At 40.2% G+C, this 21,112-nt stretch overlaps 2 protein-coding genes across 2 annotated transcripts in view; both read right to left on the minus strand.

Annotated features, from left to right (window-relative positions):
• Window positions 1–7,722: 7,722 nt before the first annotated feature.
• The window catches only part of LOC309703253 (uncharacterized protein), a 38,763-nt gene continuing 25,373 nt past the window's right edge, over window positions 7,723–21,112 (minus strand). Inside the window, exon 10 of the transcript XR_014275830.1 lies at window positions 7,723–7,813. The gene's annotated coding sequence lies outside the window, so the exon portion shown is untranslated. The remainder of the gene's footprint in view (window positions 7,814–21,112) is intronic.
• Window positions 7,825–21,112, minus strand: part of LOC309703248 (uncharacterized protein) — an 83,901-nt gene continuing 70,613 nt past the window's right edge. Inside the window, exons 8-12 of the mRNA XM_082527984.1 lie at window positions 10,325–10,387; window positions 10,145–10,204; window positions 8,327–8,389; window positions 8,184–8,246; window positions 7,825–8,087 (exon numbers count right to left, since the gene is read on the minus strand). Coding sequence (XP_082384110.1) covers window positions 8,080–8,087; window positions 8,184–8,246; window positions 8,327–8,389; window positions 10,145–10,204; window positions 10,325–10,387 — 257 coding nt within the window. The 3' untranslated portion in view covers window positions 7,825–8,079. The remainder of the gene's footprint in view (window positions 8,088–8,183; window positions 8,247–8,326; window positions 8,390–10,144; window positions 10,205–10,324; window positions 10,388–21,112) is intronic.

A 21,112-nucleotide genomic window follows, 5' to 3' on the forward strand; every position in this document is an offset into this window, starting at 1 on the left:
GCGAAAACCTGTAGTGATCCCATATATGTCAGGAGTATCGGAACAGTTGAGACACATTTTTTCTAAACACCAGATTGCCAGGATTTACACATCGGGGAAACCAAACAACCTCTGGCGAAGCGGATGGCACAACACCTCATCAGGCCAGGACTCTGCAGTCTATTTACACCTACAGGCCAGTGGACACTCTTTCAATGATGAGGATGTACACATCCTGGACAGGGAGGAACGCTGGTTTGAGCGCGGAGTCAAGGAGGCCATTTACGTGAAAAGGGAAAGACCATCTCTGAACCTAGGAGGGGGCCTAAGGATACATCTTTCGCCATCTTAAAATGGTGGGTGAGGTGCTGGATGAGCAGATGGCTGAGCTAGGTTTTCTGAGCCTACGGAGCCTGAAGAAAACTGCTGGATGGGCCCACCTGAGGCTCCAGCAGGGTCAGATACAGGTGCAGGGGCATGCTGGGAACTAGCCGCTCCCACCCGCGGGTGTAGGTACGGGTGCAGAGGTAGGCTGTGTCCTGGCTAGCCTCACCCTGGGAACCAGAACAGGCACCGGCGACGGCTGGGCAGCTGCTGTCCACACCCGAGGAACAGGTATGGGTGCAGGGACTAGCAGAACTTCAGCCGGCCTGGGAACAGGAGCAGGGATCAACTGGGCCCTAGCCCCCCTCACCCGAGGAACTAAGTGCATGGGATGGCTGGACCGCAGCTGCCCTGAGAGCAGGAGCACAGGGAGGCAAAGGATCAGGCTCAATGAAAACCAGCTCATCTACAATAGATGTCGACCCTTTCCCACCACGTTTAACAGTCTTTGTTTTGGCGGAAACGGGCTTCCATAAAACACTTGTTTTACAACATTTGTAAGTTATCTAAGTGACTTACTGTATACGTCATGTTTAACCTGAGTAGTGAAAGACTGCGGGGGTTTTGAAAACGTGAGTCTCGACCTCCCAGTCAGCTAAGGAGCTGGAGGGTGACAGACGTCTCCGAAGACGTCGGAGCACTTTTGCAAATATGTAATGTCCTGATAAATCGAGCAGATATTTGAAGTTTACACAGCTACATTCTCGACTGAAAATATCTTAAACATTTATTTTGTGACCAAGAAAGAGTAATATTAAAACAAAGTAGCTGCCGCCATTGTTGGAAACTGGAATTGGCCGTGCTATGAATTCTGGGTTAGGTTGGGCCACAAAGAATACACCCGACCCATCCTTTCAATCTAAGGAAAAGGACACATTTGGAGGAGTCTTCGAGGTTGGACAGTCTTCGTTGCGTTGCTGTAACGTTATCGACCTACAAATGCAGCCTGCAAAGGATGCAGCCCCTGAATTTGGGCACAGCTACGATACTGGAGACGGCTTCTTCTTGTTTTTGTGTTGAACACTAGCTGACCTGATCGTGACTAGTCAACGAATCGTGGCAACCCCAGTTGTTATTATTGGATGACTCTACACAGGTTTAGCTGAGAGGTCGGTGACAGAAAGTGATTATAGGGTTGTAGCTTACACCGTCCCGATCATTGTGTTCTTATTTCTTAGAGCAAAAGAAGTGTCAGTCTGGACAAATGAACAGAAAAACTAAACAGGCAGATTCTGTTGGCATTGATATTTTTTATATTGTCATTTGTGCTAAAATATATAAATATATAATCATCGCCTTTATGTGTCCTAATATGGCTATAATTATGAAGAAGTCAGACAGTCAGAGGATTTATTTTCAACCTTCTACTATTTCCTTTATCTGTGTCTGTGCTGACAAAATGTGCTTTCTTTATTTAGAGTGCAGCTTAGTCCAGAGATGAGCTATGTTATACATTAGGAAAGCACCATGTTCAGTTTCTTCTAAAGTGCAAGACTTCACACCTTTAAATGTTTGTTTGAGACATGACTTATTACAAGTTCCTGTTTTTATAGTTTAGCAAAGTGCTTGTTTCTGCTTTTCTGCATACCTCATACACACGGTTTAAATTCATTGAAAGGTCGCGTGTCTATGTATGGTATAGCTGGAAACACACACACACACACGCACACACACACACACACACACACACACACACACACACACACACACACACACACACGCGTGCACACACACAGGCGTATACATTGCTCACACACACATGCTTGCCTTAAAACTGTCACGTGGTTAACTGAATTATGTGTAACCTCTGCTGTCAATAAAAGAGTGAAGCGGACACAGAGGAGTTGGAGTTGCTTGTACAGTCGCAGCAGTGCTCTCCAATGCTCCCCCTGCAAGTAAAATGTACACTGGTGTCTGTGTGGTTGCTTCCAGTAACAGGTTCTGTTTACCAGCAGGGTTGACTTAAATCCAACAGATTTAGAAAGTTTTTCTCATCAAACAGCGGAAAGTTAAAAACTAAAAGGAGCAACGTAAGAATCTGAGGAAGAGTTTGATCAGCATACAGAGATGAAGGTCTATGAAATTAAAGGAGTTTGACATCTGGACAGAAGAAAACAGAATAAAGACAACAGAGGACAGAGAGACATTCTTGACTTTAGACTGAGCAGAAGATGAGTGACTCTGAACAGAAAAGGAGAAAATCAATAAATGCACCTTAGAACACACATGCATCAACACTACAATGAGCGGGTGGAGGGAGGTTTGGAGTCTTCTCTCACCCCCGTTCTCTGCGGCCTGCTGGAGCGGGGGGGCTAGGAGGAGGAGTTGGCCGTCCGACTGCAGTCTGGAGTGTGGGGCCTCCCTGCTGCTGCGGAGTCGGGGTGGTCTGCCTCTCCCCACCTCAGGGAAAAGGGTAACACCACCTGGGTCTGGGTGCAGTTCCCCCCTCCAGGGGCAAGGGTACCTAGACCCGGTTCATAGAGTACGCTTGGGGAGTGTGATCGTGTGTACAGCCTCTCTTTATGTCTGTCTCTACGTTGGTTGAGTGTGAAGTAAGTGCATATGAGAGCATGAGGGTGGGAATGGATGTTTGTATCTGTGTGTGCCTGTATGTCTGTGTCTATATGTCAGGTTGGGTATCAGACGCCACCTCTCTGGGGACATCTTAGGCCCTCCAAGGTTTGGAGGTCTATCTCCACCCACCACCACTTCCCCTGCCAGTGGCGGATTCCCTCAGACATCGGTGCGTTGGTGGTTCTTTGTGTCTGGGGGTGGGCGTCCAGGTACACACCGGCTCACTCCTTGGTGGCTGCTTATCGGGGCCTGGAGCCTGGGGCTCGCTCGGGCTACTTCGGGGGTGGGGTGCCCCCGGCCTCTCGGCCTGGAGCTCGGTCACTCTGGCGCGGCTGGCTGCCGGCAGAGCTCACGGGCGCGTCACTGCAACTCCCCCTGGCTTCTGCTCCGCGGCTGCTGAGTGACCCCTCATCTGGGGCTCTCCTCAGCTCTTTCTGGGACAGTGGCGCGGCTGCCCCTCTGTTGGTCTTCCTTGGTCTCTTGTGTTCTGGGGGCCTCTGGATGTCTGGAGTCTTGATCTCCTCCATACCTGCTTCATGCCCTGGAGGACGGGGCTGTGGCCCCCCCACACCCTCTAGCAGATTATTACATGAAGGAACCTTTTAAAAACAAGCGCGTCCATGCTCACAGGTGTACACACGGCTGCTCACACACACAAACTACACCCTTTTTGGCTCCTACCTCAAAGCACACTGTGTTCTGTTGATCTTATGTGCTGCACAATAATGTTTAATATTTAGTATTTACTGTCATATTCCCATATATCATTGTGATGTTGTTTATTCTATTACTCTTGTTCTCTTCTGCTTGCTTTCTTTTTTCTTTCTCAACAGGTGATCCAGGTGATTGGAATATGTATTTTTTGTCTGCTTATTTAGTTGGTTTTTGGTTTTGTCTATATACTGACAGACAGTTTGGCAACAGAACAGAAAACAAGTGATTCTCAATAACTGAGCAACAATTTGGCAAATCGACAAAACAAAACTGAGTGAACTTTTTTTTTAAAGTCTGAGCAGAAGAAAAGCTGCTCTGGAAACATGAGCAACAGTTTGACAGGTGAACAGAAAGATGGTGAAGCTCAGCAAACACGAAGCAATTTGATACCAGAACAAAAGAGAAATGTCTCCCAAGAACAGCAACGACTTCACAGTTTAAAGAAGAGCGATGATTCATAACCATCAAAGAGCAACTCAGAGGATAAACAGAAGAAAAGTGATTTGATTGGAGAGGAGAGTGATTCTCAGAGACGGTCACTGAACAGGAGACGTGACGACTTTCAGGACGCCTCACTGACATTCATTGATGCAGATGATGATTTAGACTGTGACTAACCCGAAGATAACAGTTATATTTGTTACAATTTATGATATTTTGACTCTAAATGATGTATTTTTTATTATTGTAAAGCATTTCTAAAACCAGTAACACTGAGATTTTATTCACTTCTGTCTGTAGTTTTGTGTCATGGTCACAAGTCTGTGAAAACAAAGTGAGTGTAATCTCTAAGAGTTCAAACGTAAGTGCAAATTAAAATATTTTGATGAAAATAAAACCATCAGAAATGTTTACATGAACCAAATCACAAAAACTGGAAGATGGAGGATGGAAAACATGTAAAACAATCAGGTACTGAGCAGAATTAATGTGTGGAAATGTCACATCAGGTGTTCAGCATTAAAGGGGACATGAAACACTACATGTACATGACTGATTCATAGATGTCAGCAGTACCTAAAGAAAAAACAAGCCAGGCTCACATTAATCATTTTATTACAGTTACACTAAAGATCAGAGCAAAAACAAACACTGTGTGAGTCAAAACCAGGACTGTAAGATCTTTAAATGTTCTTTGAAAAACTGCTGAACACAAACTGAACCTGATAAATGTTCATGTTTTTGGAGGTTTAATAAAAGTCAGTATCCATCCATCCGCTTCTGCTTATCCTTTCCAGGGGCGCTGGAGTCTATCCCAGCTGTCATAGGGCAAGAGGCAGGCTACACCCTGGACAGGTCGCCAGTCTGTCGCAGGGCTCACACACAGGGACAGACAACCATTCACTCCCACATTCACACCTATGGGCAATTTGGATTAACCAATTAACCTATCCCCACAAGCTGCATGTCTTTGGACGGCAGGAGGAAGCCGGAGTACCCGGAAGAAACCCACGTGAACACGGGGAGAACATGCGAACAAAACTCCACACAGAAAGACCCCAACCTGATGGTGGAATTGAACTCAGGACCTTCTTGCTTTGCGGCAACAGTGCTAACCACCATGCCACCGTGCTGCCCAAAATCAACAGTAACTGAAAGTAGTATCAAAGTAACTTGCCCAACACTTTTGGTTGCTCTCTATTCTGCCACAGTTTTATTTTTAATCTACTGAAAGATGTCACAATTTGTGGCTGGGCCTCATAGAAAACAGGAAATACATGCAAAAGTCTTCTATGTAGCAGATACATAGTTTTAAGTCTTCAGAAAACAGCAGAGAGTTATCAAGACAGACAAAGAGCACAGTGAGAATTTCATTTTGCTCTCATTATTATTATATTATTATTATATGAAAGTGTTGGGACTGTCAGGAGAGTTTCCACCTCTGGGCTACAGAGCTTCAGTTGATGCAGTGTCATTGTAAGACAAACAGTCAGTGTAACCATGGCTTGTAAGTCAAGACTGCCTTTCTGTGTGTAAAAATTACTTACCTGTTTTCTGCTTTATGTCCCCTAATCTTGAGAAGTGGAGCTGGAGAACTCAGAGACTTTTTATAAATAGTTCTGTAAAAGCTGTGGAGGGAGTGTTTTTGTATTTGGAGAATCCTGATATCAACAAGGCATTTTAATCCAGATAACTGCCACTCACTGGGGATTTTCTCCTTTCTGATCTCTTCTCTGTAAACCCTAGAGATGGTTGTGTGGAAAAATCCCAGCAGATTTTCAAATAACTCAGACCAGCCTGTCTGACACCAACAACCATGTTACATTCAATCACCTTTATTCCTGATGCTCAGATTGAAGATGAATAATATAGCAGACCAGTCACTAAAAAGACGAGTCAATGAAATGTGGCCAAAACTGAAGATTAGGCTTAAAATGTTCCTTTTTGAGGAAGTTTATAATAAGGACTCGATTAGGGGACCCTGAATCCCTCACACTGCAGTAGGTCTAGTTCTAATCTGGGGGTTCCCAGTGTTTACACACCAGGTAAAGAGTAACATTTCATATTTCATGCAATAAAAAGTTATAAATGAATGATCAAACTATCATCATGATATCTCCTGATTAACTAACAGTGGGTGCAAAGCAGCTCTTTAGGCATCAAAAATCTGTTTTCCACATTCACCAAAGAGGCAAAGTGTCAGTTTTGTACTTAAAGCTGGGGGCCAAATTAGCATGATGATGCATTTGTAAAACTGAAATTGGAAAGTTGTGCTAACAGTGCGCTAATTTAAAAAGATGCAGTCATTTCATTTCAATAATTACCTGCTTAACAGCTCAGAAACGAGCCCAGCCAATGAGGGAGGGTGAGAGAAGGATCTAATTGTTTTAAATAATGATTTATGTTTTTCTGTACATGTAGCGCGCAGGTTACAGAATACAAAGTGGGTGAATCCTGCTTCAACCTGAGTTCTCAAATTGATCTTAAACTTTGACGTCACTGTGCTAAAACAACCTTAGAAACAGATTTTAACTCAAATGTGTGCGCGCACATGTGGGTGTGACCGCTAACTTAGCACCTCTGTTCATATGGTGCTGATCATATAGCTGCGGGCAGCAGTTGTGTTTTGTATTGTATTTGGTGACAGTAGCAATAATCACTCACCTCAGTGTGAGGAGTTTCTTCCCATCCCTTTTTTTGTGCTTGCTGAGTGTTGAGTGGACTTTCTTCATCATAGCCACGAGCTCCCCTTGTTTTTGTGAAACTTCAGTGTGAGATAAGACCACTATCGGATAACCCTTCCCACATTTATCTATTATTATTCCAGCGATATCACTAGGGATGAGAAGTTCAAACATTTCAACACTGTGCTGAACTTGCTTAGCGCAGATGTTTCAACACACTGCTCCGAAGCCTGGTTCAAAACACCCAGATCACGTGACCACGACTTAACGAGGTTTTAGCAACCCAGTTTCTGCAGGTGGCGTACCTGCTGCTTTTAGGTATTGCCAGGCGCAGGTATTCCCAACCAGAGTCTTTTGGGCTGGGCCTTGTAATCACTGAATTAATGCTTATGATGCTACTGCTTCAATTAATTACACGCACATATTTAAAAGGAAGTGATACCCTCTGTGTTGTTATTATTTTTGCTGTGGCTTGTGAAAACTAATGTAGACTCTCCAACCACTTAAACATTGCAGTCCAAAGTGTAACCAAATAAACATTATACAGATATATAAATATCTTATTTTAATGATGAGAGAAAGCGAGAGAGCGAGACTGGTGAGTGAGCTCCATTCACTCCTATCAGCAAAAAGAGAGCGGCACACTGCACTGTAAAATCAACAAAATATCTCACTGAACACCGCCTCTGCGTTCAGGCAGGAAACAAAACACTGAAAACACACATTTTCAGCTCTGACTCCGACTGTTTTCAGGTTTTTTTACTTTCAACAGAAAATGTAATTTGCTGCACCAAGAGACGTCACACACTGCGGTATTCACACACTTCGTCACCATAAAGAATATGTTTATACTGCAAAAAGAAAAGGAAGAAAAACAGCTTTTTCATGTTTTTATACCAAATAATTCATTTTTACGTGATGCAGATCTTTAAACTCAGACAGTAAAAGTATTTGTTTGTGTCCATAGCAGCACTTCCTGATGTAACTCTGCTGACTTTAAGTTGCTGCTATCAGCTACTAAAAATCAGAGACTTTTTCTCACTGCTGTTGGAACAGGATACATTCAAAGTTTGATATTAAAGCTCAACAATGAATAAAAGGTGAATATGAAGAGCATGGATCTGAAACAAGGACACACCTCTGTGTGCTTTATGCTAAAAGATAGTACCAAATCTATATCATATTATTATTCAATATCATCTTAATAAACACTAAAAAGTGAGCGTGTCTGATATTTGGGCAGCAGAGGAGCAACAGTGGATTCATAAAATGCTTCTTTTTGGCTTTGCTGCTGCAGCTCTCCTCACTGACCTGTACGACAAACACACAAAGAACACAAATGTCCAAGTTTCAGGATGTTCACCAATAACTTGAAGAATAACTCGTCCTGCACGGCAGCATAATTACCAGGAAAGCTTCCTAATGTGACTTCAGAATAAACTGCTGCATCAGCTGCAGGACTTGATTTTCCTGTGAGTGGAAATAAGATTTTAAGACCAGATAAACATGTTGAACAACATTCACTGGAGGTGATGGCAGACTTTGTTTACCTGCTTTCTTCTTGGCTTTTCCTTTTTTGGGGTGTTTGACCTCAGCATACATGAGACTGTCCTCTAAAAGAGAAGTCAGAGCTCAGGATGCATTTGATCAGCAGATATATGACACAGAGCTGTTGGAAGTAGAGGTGGATTTAAACTCTGCAGATCAACCCTGATTTGTCAGCCACAGCCATTAACAGCATTAATGCTACGCTCCCCTTAATGATTCACGCTCTTTGTAGTTTCACTAGATTATTACTTTAGCTGCCAAGAAAAGAACAGACTACTTTAAGTGCTAAGAGCAGCATGTAAGAATTATGTATGAGATGTATTTACAGTTAAAGTTGCCTTTACTGTTACACAAAAAGTTAACAATTTAGACTTTTGAACACAGGATATTTTATTTAAAGAAATTAGCAGGGGCAAAACAAAAATCTTAATCAACTAGTAATAATCATGTAATTCAATCACCTGACTGTTATCCTAATGTAACTAATCTACTCAGTGCTATCACTGATTTCAGATATAGTGTGGAAGTGAGGAGAGGGGTAATGCCCCGGTCAGTGTTGCACTTCTCTCCATCCTGTGCCTGAAAGTCCAAATGAGGAAGCAGTAACACAGTACAAAGTCTTCCAAGTCTTGTGAAGGACAAAAATGATCATTTCAGTTCATAAATTCACAGTGATTGGACAACTGAAACTTTTGACTGTGAACTCCACTGTGCTTTCTTCAGATGTTGCATCATCCCCTACTTTCATCACTTACTCATATTTATATGCCCTACATTTATTCCACACACACTTTCCATGCTATTGGCACATCCGATACTTTCCTGTATCAAACAACCACCTTAAACAGCTGTGCTCAAGCTCTGCTGTGCTTCTAGTGGTGCACCGCACTCAGATTATATGCTTTATTTGTTTGTGTTTGGTTTTGTGATCAGTGCTCTGGTTCAGAATCAGTGGATGCTGTGATTCAGTAAATCCAGCTGAAAAGCTGACTTTTTTGCCTCCCTGATTAAAGACTTTAATGAAAGCCCCAAAAAGTTGATTCTGTTCATCTGGACATACCAATTTTTGGCGCAGCGTGTTTTGGGGTTTAAAAGCCACAGAGACGCAGTGTTTAGAGAAAATGCGTCTCAGCTGTTCCGATACTCCTGACACAAATGGGATCACTACAGTTTTTCACTTAGGCAGCGCTTGTCCTTCTCTCCTGGATCAGCTGGAGCTTTCTTTAGGTGCCTTCCCAGCTTTGACAAATGTCTAGCTGGGATAACCACATTTACTCAGGGCCTTCTTGATGTAATGTTTTTCTGCTTCCCTGGACGCTGTGTCTGTGGGGATGGTGTTTACTCTGTGTTGTAGCGTCCTGGTGACTTTTTGGGCTTCACTTGCCTGGATGATTGAGCATGCATCAAGACACTTTAATGAAAGGCAACCCAACAAACCTGTTGGTGACATTAACCTGTGATCTGAGGAAGAGACTGAACTCAAACTGTGGAAGAAGTTTGTTTTGAGTTTTCTTCGTTCTTTGCAAACATTCTGACCTGCTGTGTTTCTGAATCACTCAATAAATCTGTTCAACTTCTCCAGTGTGTCTGTGTTTGAGTGCTTTGAATGACAACAACAACACAGTATCATGTTAAACAAATACACCTGACTTAATGACTAACCCACCAAAACCTAAATGACTGCAAATTAACTCTGCTGATATGTAGCAGCTAAGCTTGGTAAGGGAATAACTAAACTCCATGTTGACCTATAATAACCTGCAACATAATGAAATGACACATTTCAGTAGAAACACTGAATGAGACTGTTGTGACTGTACCTGCAGCTCCCGTCTTCACCTCAGAGTAAACAGCACTCTGCTCTGGTTCATGATGCTTCCCTGTGAAGATGATCAGGTTATTTGACACAAGAAAATAATTTTTTTTAATCTTTATTTTTTGTATTTTTACATTATATTTACAGTTATTGTTTTTAAACTGCATGTGTTTTATGTACTCACTCTTCTTTCCAAAGGTTTTAAATTTAATAAGAGCGTATGTGACATCTTGATGTTCATCTAATCCTGAAATGTTCATATTTTAGTTACAGGATTGTAAACATGTCACATGGAATTAGTTTCATTAAATCAAAAACAAGTTTCATCTGTAACTGCTCTGTGCTTTTCAACACATATACTGCACCATTTCTGTTGTCTTCGACATGAGAAACTGATTCGTAGATGTGATTAGTACCTAAAAAAAGACGAACCAGGGTCACATTAATCATTTTAATAAAAACATAAAAAAGAGATTAAATATTTCTGTTCATGATATTTTCGGACCATGAACCCATAAAGTTGTTACTGTTTGTGTTGTTATGATATTAAACAACAACATTGTGGATTCTTTCAGTCGACTTAAAGACACAATCAGGTTGTAAAATCCTGTTTATTTCTCATTTTATGTTCATGTGTCAGCTGGCTGTTTGGATGTTTGTTCCACTGGATTTTGACGAACGTTCTTTGAAAAGCTGCTGAGCACAAAATTAACCCTCAAAACTGTTCCTGTTAATGAAGACTGATTTAAAAGTCAATATTAATAATGATGATAATAAAGATCGGTAAAATGCTGACCGTATTGAACATAGCCGTACTCATGAGTTTCATTCTGGTTGACTCCATGATTTGTGGAGGAGCCCGGACTGTGACTCTCAGACTGGATCGACCTAAAACAGGAAATAAACACAATAAACTCAAAAGTAACTGATGTTTGTTTAAAATAATAATAAAAAGTATTTTACCAACCTGGTGAAGCAGGAATCTGTGAAAGAGACAAATGTTATTACACATGTTTGTCATGTATAAATTGTTCCACTGATATTTTGTGTCATGAGATCAGAATACATGTATATGTGTGAATAATTAAAGTGTATGTAGCAAATAAACTCTCTAATACAGCATGAAAAGAAGAGGCTCTTACACTTGGACTGTCTGCAGCGATACAACAAGAGCAGGAGAATAATAATGAGAGAGACTCCACAAACCAGTCCAACCATCAACCACACAGGAGATGAAGAGCTGTCAGCTCCAGACACAGTTACTGTAACAACAAACAATAATTAATTATTAATAAAGTATAAAACAAACACTCTGAGAGCACAAATCTCTGCTAAGGCAGCTCACTCTGTTGACAGTATTTGCTTTTAAGGGAACACTATTGCATTTTCTATGTATTTATTTATTCTATGTAGTGCAGCCACTTTATGAACACTCTCTGTCTTGTCACATTCCCTCAGATTTCCTGCCCTAACTGCTCTCTCCTCTCCCACAGATCTGCCGCCCTCACACTGTTATGTGCGCTCCTCTGGCCTGTCTCTCTCACCTCAGTTAAGATGTTTTTGTAGGACTCACTCCTTAAGTTTAAGTTCATTTATGTTTTGTTCTTGTTGACCAAGTCGAAGCTTGCAAAATGTTGCGTTAAATGAATGAACCTTTGTTTGATGAAGAAACTTTCACTCATTACTTCCTGCACTTGAGTCCTGAATCACAACAATATTAAACCTGACAATATACAGATATTACAAAATATTACAAAAAGTTCTGACAAAATAGATCCAGGTGACTTCAAGCCTTTAAACAGACAATCTAATGTTCCTTCTCAAGCATGAAATCCATTAAAATCCATCAAATGTTTTGATCCTGCTCACCTTTAACTGACATCCAGCTCTGTGCTGACTCTCTTCTTGAGTACTGACACTTGTAGAAACCTTCATCAGACTTTGACACTGCAGAGATCTTCAGCTCCCCTCGGGTATCATTTTGAATAAGTTTGTCATTGTGATAGAAAAACACATTGGAAAGTATTTTTTGTGTTCTCAAACTGCAGCTCAGACTAACAGAAGCTCCCTCAGTCACAGGATGAACAGGACTCACCAGGATAGGACCATTACCATCATCTGTGAAACAATCACACACAATTATTTCAGTCACATCAGCTGGTGCACACTGTTAGAAAAGGCTGAGACATAATAACAAGGATGGATTACAGAAATGCTTTTTATGATGAAGATCTGATCTTGTATTTAAAATCTACTGTATATGTCCTATTTTTACCAAATAATTTCTATAGTACTTGTTTTGAATTGCTATTTGCAAAATAAAAAGTTAATCTCTTAAGGTCTCGGTTATTGTTTACGTAACGTGAATGAAGCACAACAAATGCTACATTAATGTAAGTCACAGTAGTGCCATACGTCTCCTCAGTAAATGTGCTCCACCCAGAAAGGTCACATGTGAACACAAAAACTTCACTCAACCAAACCTCATTACAATGAAGAAAAATATGAGACTGAGTTCTCTTTAGAAAGTGTGATGGTGGAAGTTTTAACCGGGACTGTGATGATGATGATGATGATGATGATGAGTTAAGGTATGGCTTGTTTGCTTTAGAGAGGATGAGAACATGTTTATTACAGTATGTTGATGCGCAACCGATTTTTAGCTTTTAAAAACTGAACAAATCTGTAAAGAAAAAAACAACCAAACATTTAAAGTATTTCAAATTCCATTTGCTGCAAAGCCGAAAAGGTTTCCACTCCACAATCTGAAATGCACATGTTTAACAAGCATCTGACTAAATTAGATGATGATATTCATGTTTATATGTGACTGCTCTAGTAGCGAGGTGTGGTTTCAGCACAGCTGCAAGAGGAGAGGTGGGGCAGAATAGATCTGCACTGAGGAGAACTGACACACAGCATGATCTTTGACACCACTGCACTTTTTTACATGATTATCTTTACGAATAACACTTTGATGACAGAGTTGTTGAGATTTTTAGTGGTTTAAATACAAAAGAGAAAATATGAAAACAACTTTTTGCTAAAAATCATTTATAAAAATCCATCAAATGTTTTGATCCTGCTCACCTTTAACTGACATCCAGCTCTGTGCTGACTCTCTTCCTGAGTACTGACACTTGTAGAAACCTTCATCAGACTTTGACACTGCAGAGATCTTCAGCTCCCCTCGGGTATCATTTTGAATAAGTTTGTCATTGTGATAGAAAAACACATTGGAAAGTATTTTTTGTGTTCTCAAACTGCAGCTCAGACTAACAGAAGCTCCCTCAGTCACAGGATGAACAGGACTCACCAGGATAGGACCGTTACCATCATCTGTGACACAATCACACACAATTGTTTCAGTCACATCAGCTGGTGCACACTTTGAGAAAAAGCTGTGAGTCGTGTCTCATGATCTACATGCAGACCTGGCTTCAGAGAGATTTTCTGAGAGCCTGGTTTTAATGACTGGAGAGACGTTTGAACAAGTGACAACATTTCAGTGCTTAGATGTTCAGTTACAGTGGGTTCATCATGTGGACCATCAACACTTCATGTCGTCAGCACTTGCATTTTTGTTAGAAGGCTGAGGGTCCATGGAGTGTATAATTGCATCATGTTACTATTTTATGTGGAGATTGTTGAATCTGCTATTTGTGATATCACTACATGTTTTGGCAAACTTTCTGTCAAGCTCAGATCCCAAATTCAAAATTTGATTAAGAGGACTGGAAATATAGTTGGGATGCTCCCTTCATCCTCCCTGCAGGAGTCAAATTATTAACAGTGACATAATTTAATGGTTATACTTGAAATTGTAAACATTTGTATGTTTGTCTTATTTTGCATCACGTGTTTGCCTGAATTTTTCTGAATGGAGACAATAAAAGTTCATTTAATCTGATGACCGAGATGTTGAGCTTTGTAGAGTTTTATTCTGACACAGATCATATAAAATTACTGTCTGCAAATTTTTACAAACGTAATTATGAAAAAATAGAATGAAATGAGACCAACAAATTAGAATATTTTGATGCTTTTCTGTCTAAAATTGTCAGAATTTTTTTTGTTTTGCCACATAGAATTACTTCACATACAGCAAAGCTGAGACAAATGTTCATGTGACGTCTAAATGATTCAGATCCAAGAAGTAAATGTATAATAACATACTCTGTACAGTGATGTTGACTGCACTGCTGAACTCTCCCGATCCAGACTCACACCAGTACACTCCAGTATCTGACTTTGATGTGTGGATGTTACATGTGGATCCAGTCATTCTCTCACAGTTATAATAATATAAAGGATCACTCTGGGGAACAGTCATCACTCTCCACTCAGTGAAGTTTCCCTCACAGGTCAGTGAGACAGAGTCAGAGGTGAAGTGTTGCACTCTGTCAGGACTCACTGTGAGAGACGCTGCTGAATGAACATCTGGAAACAACATGCAGTGAAGAGACAAAGCTCACAGATGTTAGGATTCAAAATATCACAGTGAAAATATTTGTTTGAAGCTTTTGTTTTGAAAATCAAATTTAATAGTTCAATATGATAAAGTGTTTGTTTGGTGAGACAACACTGAGTCTGACAACAAGCCCTGAATCACACACACAGTCAAATCAATGGAAAACAAAGGAGCCGAATACTGACATGTTTAAGATGATCTAACCCACATGCTTTATCTGCTGGCAGCTCATGTAGAGCTTGGTACAGGTCATGTGACATCATGAGCTTTGAGTCATCACTCTCAGCATCATCTACCTGATACAGATCACTCTGAACACACTTCAGTCATTTGCTGTAATGTTTCTGTCATAATTCTGTGATATTGTCTGTTTCACAGATTCCTTCTACAGTGAGATATTTTGCAGCAGCAGGACCAAAACTAAAAACCTTTGAAGTATATTTTAAATGAACAATAACAGCAGCTGTTATTTGTGACGTCTTCTTCTAGCGTCCATCTGTAGTCAGTGTTTGTCTTGTATTTGTCAGAGCTGTTAACCTGCCTGCTGACATCTTTGTTTCTTTATTAACTATATTTGACTTTTTTATCTGAACACCTACCTGAGCACTAAACAAAGAGTCTTAACTGTGTAAATCCTGTCTGTGCACTAAGTAAAAATAATCAGTACAAACAGTATGTACACAGACATCAATAGTTGTCATGGAGATGAGATTTTAATGGTCTAAATGTTGTTGAATAAAAATGATGAGCTAACATGAGCTCATTGAAAGGACAGAGAGAAACAAACTGACCTACAGACCAGACAAACTTTGGTTGACTGTGATCAGTGTGATACTCTGGGTCTCCTCTTCCAGCTCTGCACACATATCCTGCTGTGTGTGTCTGTCCATGAATGATGTAGGAGTCCTGTGCAGTCCCACTGCCATCAGGTAGCAGCTCATAACTGGAGGATTCCTCTGATAGATCAGGAACAGCTTTATACCAGTAGAAGCTCCATCCTGCAGACGGATGTTCAACCTCACAGTTCAGAGTTACTGAGGCTCCAGGACTCAGCCATGATGGAGACACAGTGAGGACAGGACGGGGTTCATCTGTTCAACAAAGATTTTCTCTCAGTGAACATGTAGTACAGTCTCTGAACAGTGAGCTCAGTTTATACAAAGAATAATAATCTCAGTCTATATGAACAGAAACACATTTTACAAAGTGTTCAAACAGCTTAAAGCAAATATGACTTACTGTCAGAAACTGTCAGTGTGACTGAATCACTCCACTCTGTTGTTTCATGCTGTGAACTTTTCATTCTGCCCTTACAGCGATAGTTTTCACTGTTGTATGATGAAGCAGATATAATCCTGTATTCATTTTGATTTGGAGGTTTTATGATGCTGTTTGTTTCCCACTCATAATCCCACTCAGTGTCTCCTCCATGGATCTCACATCTGACAGTGATCGTCTCTCCTCTGTATATCTCAGACCAGTTTGGATGCAGAGTCACAACAGGCCTGATTGAGGCTGTTACTGTTCAAGAAAGTCCAATAAAAACACATGAAAGACAAAAGGTTCAGTTACTATGAGATGTAGTGTTTTGTAGGAAGTTACATTTAAACTCACCAGTTGTGTCAATCCAAACTGACTCACTCAACTCTGTGTAGTAAACTGGTTCTCCTCTTCCTCCTCTGCAGCTGTAGCGTCCTCCCTCTGAGACACTGATTTGTCCATTTGTCACAGGTTGATAAGATTTCCAATCTTTGTACCAGTAGTATTTCCATCCAAAAGATGATGATGATGGGCTCACAGAGCAGGTCAGGGTCACACTGCCCCCTACTGGAACAGCTGTGTTATCAGCTCTCAGTTCAGCCTTTGGTTTGGCTGCAGTTCAGTTTAGAACAAGAACATAAAAGTAAAAATGACTGAATCAGAACAATTTAAAGATGGAAATATATATATATATTGTCGCAGACGGTGAAGGCGCTACAGGGAAAACAAATCCTTTTTTGTCTCCCCGCTTTTGCATGCACAGCGGTGGGCCCGAAGGACTGCCATAATGAATTAATTAAATACACCATTAAATAAAAATTAAATGTGGCAATAATTAATTAAAATTGGAATTAATTAATTAAATAATTAGTTATGCCACATGTAATTAATTAATTATTGACACATTTAATTAATTATTTATGTATTTCACATTTTAATTAATTATTGACACATGTAATTAATTAATTATTGACACATTTAATTAATTATTTATGTATTTCACATTTTAATTAATTATTGACACATTTAATTAATTATTGACACATTTAATTAATTATTTAATGATATATTTATTTATTTCATTTTGGCAGTCCTGGCGCCTGGCTCTCATCATGAAATAATTTTATCTGTCAGCCTCACCCATCAAACTCAGGGGGCGGGGTTAACGCTGCCCATGCAGCTTCTCTAACATTTGATTGGTTGCCGTGCAAAGTAAGTCAAAACAGGTCGATCCTAGATAATCGATTGCTTGTGTAGACTTGGGGCAGCCAGTTATCCCAGAATGCAGATCAAATCACAGGCAGCAATGGTGGTGGTGTAGTTTTAAAATACCCCGTTTTTCTGTCACCAGCTACACTTTTAACAGTGTTTTAGCCGCGAATGTCGCGACGTACGTCTGGTCAGGTTGTCAACATAGAACATGTTTGCAAAAGTGCTCAGATGTTTTCAGAGATTTCACTAGCTCTGCTAACAATTAGTATGCAGAGTGCACCCAGGGGGTTACGTTAACCGGTTTGTTTACATATTCCACTCTCCGTGTTCCACATGTTGCATTCGCAGATTCTCATTTTCACCGAACGATCGTCTCTTTCCGCCTGGTCTTGTGTCTCTGTGCTTCTGCAACATAAAGAACGAGCTGACATTTTTCTCACGAAACCAGCGATCAGCTCAACAGACCCTCAGTTTACCTGCATGCATCCTCCTCCTCATCTGTCAGCTGTTTAACACCTGCTGCTAATTCAAGAAACACGCCTACGTTACCTGGTGATAGTCACAGTTTAACTGGGCAGCCGGTGCTCGATATAACGCAATGTCAGCGCATTTTTCTGCACAAGATAAGTAAATATAGTGTTTTCCCCGAGCGCAGAGCTGCTGGAGCTTGTTTCCTTACAGAGCACTTCATCAGCGGCTGATGTCCAATCACCGGCACACAGCTTTGAAACCTCAGCTGAGTTTTAGCTCTCAGTGGTTAAACGCTGGACTTCATTCACTCAGGTTCTGTCTGTCGGGTCACGTTTACTTCGCTGTTTTATTTACAACTGAGCAAATCGGTTTGGCTGAGGTTAAAGTTACGTTTCATAACTGCATAGTTTCACAGACGTTTAATGGTTCAGTGGCACATGTGTTAGACTGAACTATCATCTAAATATCATCTGTTTTTTAATAGTTATTCAACTGTATTCTAAGCACCAGCTGTCTGTTAGAATGTGATTTTTTTTCTCTCTCTGTTGGCAGAGGTATAAAAATGCGCAGGAAAATCTGACGTGCATGGCAAACTTCACCGACGATATTTAGGGAGGAGTAAACACACGTCAAACATAAATGAACCATTTGCCTGTCTCCATAATTGAGAGCATTTTCTCTTATGTCAACACTCTCTCTCTCTTTTTTTTTTTTTTTTTTTTTTTTGCTTTTTCGGTCATGTTATGTTTACCTGTCAAAGGCTTGTTACAAACTATGAAACACATTGTGCAGACTTCTGGATGTTAGAAGAAAACGAATACTGCTCATGAAGGAGACTAAAGGCAGGAAGGTGTCCTTTAAAACTAAACATGTTAATAGGACCTCCCTATTTATATCATAGTTTATGATATAGCACATGTATTTCAGTAATAGCCTGCTGATTTCAGTGGTGAACAGTCACACAGCTCACGTGGGCGTTATCTGTGATACCCCTTAACTATAATTTATCCAAGTTAACTTCAGTTAACCATTCAGACAGTTCTTTTGCAATGAAAAACATAAACACCCATGCTGCCTGTAGGTTTCCTCAGTGCCAGCTGTTAACATTATAGCTGATTATGCAGTAACCATGGTAACCACGGACTCTGAGCGGCTGGATCGACGGAGGTCAGACAACAATTTTACATGTATGATCTTAAAACAGGACACAGCCACTATACGTTCTGGCCTCATATCAAATGTGAAGGCAGACTGAGTCTATGTTTGACGTTTTTTATATCTAATCTTCCTTTTCAAACATTTAAACAGCAGCGAGTCTGCAGCTGAGGGAATACAAACTCAGATTGTCGGAACAGGTTTGCTCGTTTCTTGGATTCATTTGGTGATTTATTAAATGTATAACTATTATTCTAATCTGCTGCTGGGTCTCTTACACTTTTCTTTATGCTGTATATTTTCACGTCTCTGGAATAGTTGGAAGTTAGATAGTCAGTTGAGAAACTTTGTGTTAACTCATGGAGCTGAGGATATCGTGGATATTGTGGATATGCTGACCTCGCTGCATGGTGTACAGAGCGAGGTCAGCATGATTAATATTCACAATAAAAATATTAGCCGAACATCATGAAGTCTGTATGTGTTTCATAGTGTCGAACAACCTTTGTACAGTTAAAGCCAGCAATTACTACATGACAGAAACACCAACGTTATCTCTTTTATGCGTTTATACACAGGTCACACTGATTACTGAACAAAAACCCAAAGATCAGATGTTAAACAGATTTATTTGCTCTCTCTCCTCCTTAAACATGTTTTTAATGTTAGTTATAATTCAGAATTGGCGACTGAAACACGTAGGACACATAAGAACATCAGGAAATAAAACACCGATAAATATAACCTCAGTAAAAGAAGTCAGCGGGGGTTACTACAGCTGTGTACCGGGGCCTGCGCTTTGTCGGTGGGATTGCTTGCGAGGCGAGCGGGTCTATCCCACGCTTTGCCGTGAGACTGGACAGACATCTCCGAAATCATCGAAGCACTTTTGCAAAGAGGCTGTATCTTGACAAACCGACCAGACACATGAAGATTAAACCACTACATTCTCGGCTAAAAAAATATTAAAACGGTATTTGGTGACACACAAACAGGGTTTTTCAAAGTTCAGTTCTGTTAGCTTCCACATGCCGGTTGTTGTGTGCTAGAAACAATGGCCACCAGGCCAAAGCAATGGTTTTGATTCGATCAGCGTTAACCCCGCCCCCTGAGTTTGATGGGTGAGGCTGACAGATAAAATTATTTCATGATGAGAGCCAGGTGTCAGGACTGCCAAAATGAAATAAATAAATATATCATTAAATAATTAATTAAATGTGTCAATAATTAATTAAATGTGTCAATAATTAATTAAAATGTGAAATACATAAATAATTAATTAAATGTGTCAATAATTAATTAATTACATGTGTCATAACTATTTATTTAATTAATTAATTCCAATTTTAATTAATTATTGCCACATTTAATTAATTATTTAATGGTGTATTTAATTAATTCATTATGGCAGTCCTGGCACTCCATATAGGAAGACGGCACTGAAGATTTGCCTTTTTCTATAGTGTTTTGCCCATTTGGAGTCATGTGTGAGTTGCCGTCCCTTTTTAACATGTGTGCTATGTTGATTTGTTTTTAAACGGTTCCCCGCAGCGCTTGTCCTGTCTCACGGGCAATCATACAGTTTTATCATTTTTTAATAAGGTAAAATTTTTAATTGTTTTTAGGTGCCGCTGTTACACTGTTTCTTTTATTTTGTATTAAAAATTAAACTCTTTTAAACTGACTGTGCGCCTACGGCTCTGTCCTATTTTAAATAGGTACCTACCACGGGTCACAAGTAGATTAAACCTAATCAAAGCATCAAATAAATAAAGACATGAATGAGCAAAGCTACCATGTCTAGAGGAATGATGGCTTTTATGTATGTGCTCATGTTCTAAAACCAAACCAATATATCACTACTGGTGCCCACAAATCTGGGAACCACCAAATCTGCTGTCAGCTAGTGATGGCCAAATGAAGCTTTCTGAAGCACTGAAGCTTGTATTGAAAAACGGTTCATTACTCGAAGCTTTTCAACACAGTCCTATCTGGTGGCCAAAAATATGAAGTGCAGCTTGAATCCACAAAATAAAACCAACCGCTTCATAATGATTGCCCACTCTACAGAGTGGAATTCTGTCTGATATTGGGCCGCTGTTGTGTTGCTTTGAACGTGTATTTTTTGGTGGTTAAAAAAATCTGTTTTATTTGTTTAATAAATAGTTTTGACCAGTAAACTCTCCTTGTTTAAATATGCACCATGGTGTGGTCTTTCTTTGCTTGTGACTTCTTGATGTTGGTAAATACAATAATTGAAAAATACCACGTTACATATAATATATACATATAATAATGTACAACACATTATGGAGTATGCTTCTGCTGTGAGGTCTTGCCTCCATGCACGTATGCATTTAATCGCTAGACGGGTGTATTTATAAATAATATTATATTAGGGAA

Source organism: Aulonocara stuartgranti (genome assembly GCF_965226115.1).
Source record: "Aulonocara stuartgranti genome assembly, chromosome: 3".
Lineage (NCBI taxonomy): Eukaryota > Metazoa > Chordata > Actinopteri > Cichliformes > Cichlidae > Aulonocara > Aulonocara stuartgranti.